This window comes from Malus domestica, chromosome 03, assembly GCF_042453785.1.
Source record: "Malus domestica chromosome 03, GDT2T_hap1".
Lineage (NCBI taxonomy): Eukaryota > Viridiplantae > Streptophyta > Magnoliopsida > Rosales > Rosaceae > Malus > Malus domestica.
The window spans coordinates 25,102,312-25,108,472 of record NC_091663.1 but is presented as its reverse complement, the minus strand read 5'-3'; the positions used below and the strand labels follow the sequence as shown (position 1 = coordinate 25,108,472).

The 6,161-nt window shown below is 40.5% G+C and overlaps 1 protein-coding gene across 1 annotated transcript; it reads right to left on the bottom strand.

The window, feature by feature from the left end:
* Positions 1-1,783: 1,783 nt before the first annotated feature.
* Positions 1,784-3,411, bottom strand: LOC103427793 (serine acetyltransferase 1, chloroplastic). Its single transcript, XM_008365876.4, has one exon. It carries the CDS (start codon positions 3,191-3,193, stop codon positions 2,075-2,077), a length of 1,119 nt encoding a protein of 372 aa, XP_008364098.3. The 5' UTR covers positions 3,194-3,411; the 3' UTR covers positions 1,784-2,074.
* Between the last annotated feature and the right edge of the window lie 2,750 nt (positions 3,412-6,161).

Below are 6,161 nucleotides of genomic sequence, written 5' to 3'. Positions count from 1 at the left end.
AATTAAGACAGTATCGGTGTTGATGGAGTGGATCATCGACCTGAAAATTTTTCACATGGTATCAGAGCCAGGGGGCGGGTCCGTACTACCACGTGATTGGGTGGGTCCCCATTGGCCCCGTGCGTTGTTCCACTTAGGCCAAAGATGCCACACGTGTCCACGTAGGCCAAAAATGCCACATGTTTGGGTGGGTCCCTATTGACCCCCCGCAATTGGGTGAATCTCGACATGGTTCCACATGGGATTTCATGTGCGGGGGAGTGTTGGAACCTCCAATTGTCCCATATCGGCCAGGAGGGAAGAAGAAAGCCCATTTATATAGAATTACCCCACTCTAACTAATACCGAGGCCTTTTGTGATAAAACCCCACACTTGAGGATTGTGCAAGTGGTTAAGTGGGGACAGTATCGGTATTGTTGGAGTGAGCCCTCGGCCCGTTGACCTGAAAATGTTCCACACATTATTTGTATCGTCCATTTATCAACTGACAAATCAAAGTCCTCTTCTGATTCCATCACTGAATTATTATTATTATTTTCAGATTCAACTTTATCTCAAAAGTTCATATCATTCCATCATCCCAATTCGATGATGAAATCGCTTTTGGTCTGCTACAACATTTGTTCTTATTTCTCCAAACAGCCCAACTATATCAGGAATCTCTCTTTGCTTCAGACCAATGATTTGGTTTTGACAGCAGGTATCGTATATCCATCAACCTCACAACTTTCGCTGCATTCTTTCGGAAGCAACAAATGAACGGGAGGGTGTAATGGCAAAGTTTCAATTCCTCAAGGCCTGTTTCCTCGACGACGACGCCTTTCGTAGATAACATTTGTCTCACCTCTGCTTGTGCCTTGGTCATCACTCTTGGTGTTTTCAGCATTTCTGACATCTCCCATTTCACAGTTGAAGATGATGTTTCAGTAGGATTATCATGTTGCAAACAAAAATTACACGAATAACTCGATAATTTGCATACAAAATTAAGCATGCTGACCCGGAGAACCGTTTTGATATTGTCGTTTGTTATAGGAACCTCAAGCTCATTAGAAGATCGTCCGTTATGTCCTTGCCTCTAGTCTCGGCTGCCTCCTTGCTATCTCTATTATCTTCGACAATGTGAATCTTCTCAAGTTATCCCTCATTCCACTGATCACAGCAATTCACATGAAGTATTTTGATGGAAGGGAATATATCATCCACCTCGAAGCCACCCGTTGCATTTGCACCTTCCCTAACAGCTGTTATGAGTTCTTCTTGGACCATGTCTTTGCGTTTGTTGCCAACTACCACTCTGGCAGTGATGCCATATGTCATGGAAATGATAATCTCTCCAAGGTTGATAGGCAATTCGATGTTCGAAGAAACAAATTTGAATGAGTTAGATCCCTTATATTCCCTGATTTATGGAAAGACTCAACCCTTTTTGCGCAAAAGCAATGCCGGAACCAATATAAGAGATGATATCCGGAACAAGAAGTGGCCTGGAAGAAGTTGCTGTCATGGGTTCTCATGATCTCTTTTGCTGCTTTTGCAAACCCAACACACTGGAGGGAACGACCTTAGCCTAATCTGATCTTCAATATTCTTTTCTAACAACACTGATTGAATCAATCAATGACAACAACGTTTTCTATACAACTGAAATCGAGCAGGATTCAAACACAAGACGTCTGATGTGTCGACATACATTATCCCAAAGATACAGTGACATCGTACCGGTGCATTACATCGTGAATGCTTCTAACTAACCAAGCTATAAATCATCACAAGGAAACATACTAACCCCGAACTTTGACATTCAAAACAAACAATAATCTTAACATCTTACAATAGTACAAAACAGTACACACAATAATACAGAAACACCACTTCTAAGAAAGAATACAAACCCCATTACATGTTACATAATCTGCATCGAGGCAGGAGGCTCTCTATTTGCTAATAGGAGAGCTTCAATTCACACTTAAACCACAAGCAGAAAAAATCCCCCAAAAAACAACTAAAATTTTTCAAAAGATCCAAACGGGCCTCTAAATAACGAGAGCATTCGTTTCATGGAAGTCGCTCTTAAACAACGTAATCATACCACTCAGCTATATTGGAAGTATGGTCCATAGTAAAACTCGGCATCTTGTCCAACTTAACTGGATTTTTCCCTCCAAGCAACTTGGCCGGATTTCCAACCACCGTCGTCCTCGCCGGCACTTCCTTTATCACCACAGACCCAGCCCCAATCTTTGCCCCTTCCCCAATCCTAATGTTCCCCAATATACAGGTCCCTGCCCCAATCAGCACCCCATCCCCAATTTTGGGGTGCCGGTCCCCAGATGCCTTTCCGGTCCCTCCCAAAGTCACACTGTGCAAAATTGACACATTGTTCCCAATCACCGCCGTCTCTCCCACCACGAGCCCGGTGGCGTGGTCCAGCAGTATCCCGCTTCCGATTTTCGCTCCCGGGTGAATGTCCACCGCGAAAATTTCGGACACCCTGTTCTGAATCAGCAAAGCCAGGACCTTCCTCCCCTGCAACCACAATTTGTGCGCAGCCCGATGGGCTTGGCATGCAAGAAATCCCTTGAAATTCAAGAGGCAGTGCGTGTAACTCACGCACGCTGGGTCCCGCTCCTTCACCGCCCTCAGATCATCCTTCACGGCCCCGACCACTTCCTGATCCTGTGCGAACACCCCCATGAAAATATCCACTAGGGTCGCACAGGAGAGGCTAGGATTGCTTAATTTCACAGACAGATGGTGGGCTAAAGCACTTTCCAGAGAAGCATGCGACAGAATCGAAGTGTAATAGTAATCTGACAAGGTGGGTTCTTCATCAATATCCGAGCGAGCTTCATCCTGCATTCTGAGCCATAGATCTTCATCTGGGTCGAGATCCTCCACGATTATCCGCGTCTGAGTTGTTTTCGTGCGATTCTGGGAAATGGGTGTGCAGGAAACTTGATCAGAGAAACTGCGGCGGCAGAACTTCATGAAATGGTAGCCGTCTTCGTCGGATGTGGACCTGTTTGAATCCCAACAAAGTGGGTGCCTTTGAGTGTGGATGCAGGCAGCCATGGGAGTCGAGGGGGCTTGAGAATTTGAGCGGATAGAGAAGTGAGGGGAGAGGACTTTAGGAGTTGAGAGAACAGGGGAGGCCTTAAACAGGGCCCGAGTTATGACCGGAACTTTCATGGAAAATTTGAGATTTTGTCGTGTAAGTTGGAAGAAAATAATTACCAGATAATGAAGGAAGAAAGAAAAATGGAAGTGTGGGATTGTGGGGTGGAGGAGGGTTGGTCCAATGGAAGCACATAATTAAAATTTATAGAAAAATCCAAATGTACCATCACTTTCAGAAACACGTTTGCTCTCCTTCGTGTATGGCCTTCTAACTAATCTTCTAACCCGTTGGCAAGTGGTCGGAGTTGAGTGTTTACACGATGATATGAATTTAAATACCGTCAATAATTAACTTAACATCTAATTTAACAAAATTTATTGTTTGAAAAAAAAAAAAAAATCTTTTGTCCTTTTGTTTTTTCCTTTTTTCCTTCATCTGGTTTTTAGGTCGAGCTCAGTCCAACTAATTGTCCATGTCGGTCTTTTCCTATGACTTTGTGCCTTCTTCTTCCCCCAAAGTAAAACCCTAGCCTCTGAAACCTCCTTTGTCGTCGGCCTCTTTGTTCCGGCTTGAGGTCGGCGGCAGCCTAACCCTCCCCTCCTCGTCCTTCTCTGCATTCCTCTTTCGTCCTCCTCTTTTTTTTTCATCCCTTTCGTCTATCTCTTCCTGTTTTTTTCGCCCTTCTTCCTCTTCCCTTTTCTCCACCCTTGTTTCCTTTCTTTATCCTCTTCTTTCCCTCCCTGTCCTCCCGTTTTCCCCATATCCCCTTTCTCCTCCTGCTCCACCTCAGGTTTTCCCTCTCCAAGCCACCATGGTTGGAGACTTGGTTTATCTTTTTATGCTTTTAGCTTTCGTTTGTTTTCTGTCTGAGCATTTTGTGTCTCAGTTTTCCTTGAGTTTATCTCAGATTTGCTTTCTTTGCCTTGTTCCTCTCCAATCATAGCTCCTCATCGTGAATCTCCTAATATCTACCCTTGTTGCTTCATACTATTCAAAGTGCTTTTTGCACTATTGGGTAGGATTATGGGAGCGTTTCCAGTGCAGGTAGCTTGCCTACCCCCATTTTCCGTTCATCCTTTTGGTTATTTGGCCCTTTCTCCGAGTGGTGGTGACTGATCCGCAGTGGCAATGTGACTGTGTTGGTGGAGGTCGCTGTCTATGGTTTTCGATTTGGTTGCTGCTTTGGGTTGCTCACTGTGGGCCCTTCTCATTGTAATTTTCGTTTATAGTGTTCGACTTTTGCTTGGCTTTTTTGAACTCTCTTTTGGAGATGTCCTTTCCTTGTATTAGCTTCATCTTTAATGAAATTATTTTGTTTGTCCAAAAAAAAAAAAAAAAAACTGTCCAAGTCGGTCTTTTTGATTGATTGAATCCAAGCGCTTTACCCTAGGTCGTGTTTTTATTTTTGTCGCAAATTTCTTCTTTTTTGTTTTTCCTTATCTGTTGTTTTTTTATTTTCGGAACGTTATCTTTTTTTTAAAAAAAAGAAAAACTTGCTCTGATCCACATAGCATCAATAATATTAGAGTGGGCCCCATAATATGTCGCATATTAACAAATTTTTTAGAAAAATTCAAACAAAAGAACACTTGATATGTAACATTCTTATTTAAGGATAATATTGTTCGATTTTTAATTTTAAGGGTCATCTTGATAAGATGAGTTAATTTTAAGAGAAAAAATTGCGTGGGGTTTAACTTATCTTACTGAGTGGCAGTACTATTCATTCAAAACTTGTCACGTGAAGAATTTTAAGTATAATTTTCTCCTTTCTTTTATATTCAAATCTATCATAATTAATTTTCATTCTATTTAAATATAACATAAAATTAATCTAACGAACTTTTTTTTTTCTCTCTTTTTTCTTCTCAAATTTTCGGTTCCGTATGAAAGTGGACATCTCAACTTTAGCTTTTCAAGCATGCTTCTAGAAAATGTCTAGATGCATGTATATTTTCTGAGAGGAAATAAGTGTTAACCAAAATAAAGTGAAGATAACAAATACATTTTGGCCACTAGTACTACGGTCTAGTGGTATTCTTTCTCACTGATTAGTGAGAGGTCTTAGATTTAACTCTCGCCAAAGGCGACACCCCCTCCCCTTAGTGTAGATAATATCGATTTGTTCAAAAAAAAAAAAACAAATACATTTTGAAATTCAACTCCATAATCTGGAGTTACGTTTATATTTATAAAGACTTAAGAGTTTACAGTTAAAATTATAATCCTTGTAGGATAAAGATTAACACACAAACTAATACTCTTTCCCCAGTTTCTTATGAAGAAACGCAAGAAATAGTGTGGGTGAGCGAAGAATACATACGCTAGGGAAAATTTGACAAAAAACTGAGAGAGATGGAAGAAGAGAGAAAAAAAAAAAAATGAGCCGTGGGATGAATCTATGGTGTGTATTTATTAGAAAGAAAATTAATTATGAGATATTTAAGTATAGAAGAATGGAAAAAAAAAATTGTACTTAAAGCTAGCCACGTGGCAAGCTTTGAGTGGATGGTAGTGTCACTCAGTAAGATCCAATTAGACCTGTAAACGGGTTGTGTTAAATCCGAGCCGTTTCACCTTTAACACCCGTTAACAATTATTATTATTTTTTTGCATAGAGTTTATTTTTTGTTGTTAAGACATTACTGAAATTACTAAAACATCATCAACTAACAGGTGCTAACAGCTCTAACGGATTCACCCGTTAACGACCCAACCCGTTAAGCATCCACCCAAATACTAATATTAACGGGTCAGATCGGGTCGGGTTAATGAGTCGGGTCCAAAATGCCAGGTCTAGATAAAATGGCAGATTAAGCCCCACATAAGTTTTCTCCAATTTGAGAAACTAAAAACCCAAAAGATTAAATAAGAATAACTACTCAAAATTTTCTTTTACTAAATTTAATATATTAAATAACTATTTAACATTTTGAAAATGATAATGTTAGGTAGACCAAATTTGTAAACTAAACAATGTGGTTGTAGATGATTGTATGATTAACTAAGTATAAATTAACGTGCTTATTTCTTATAATG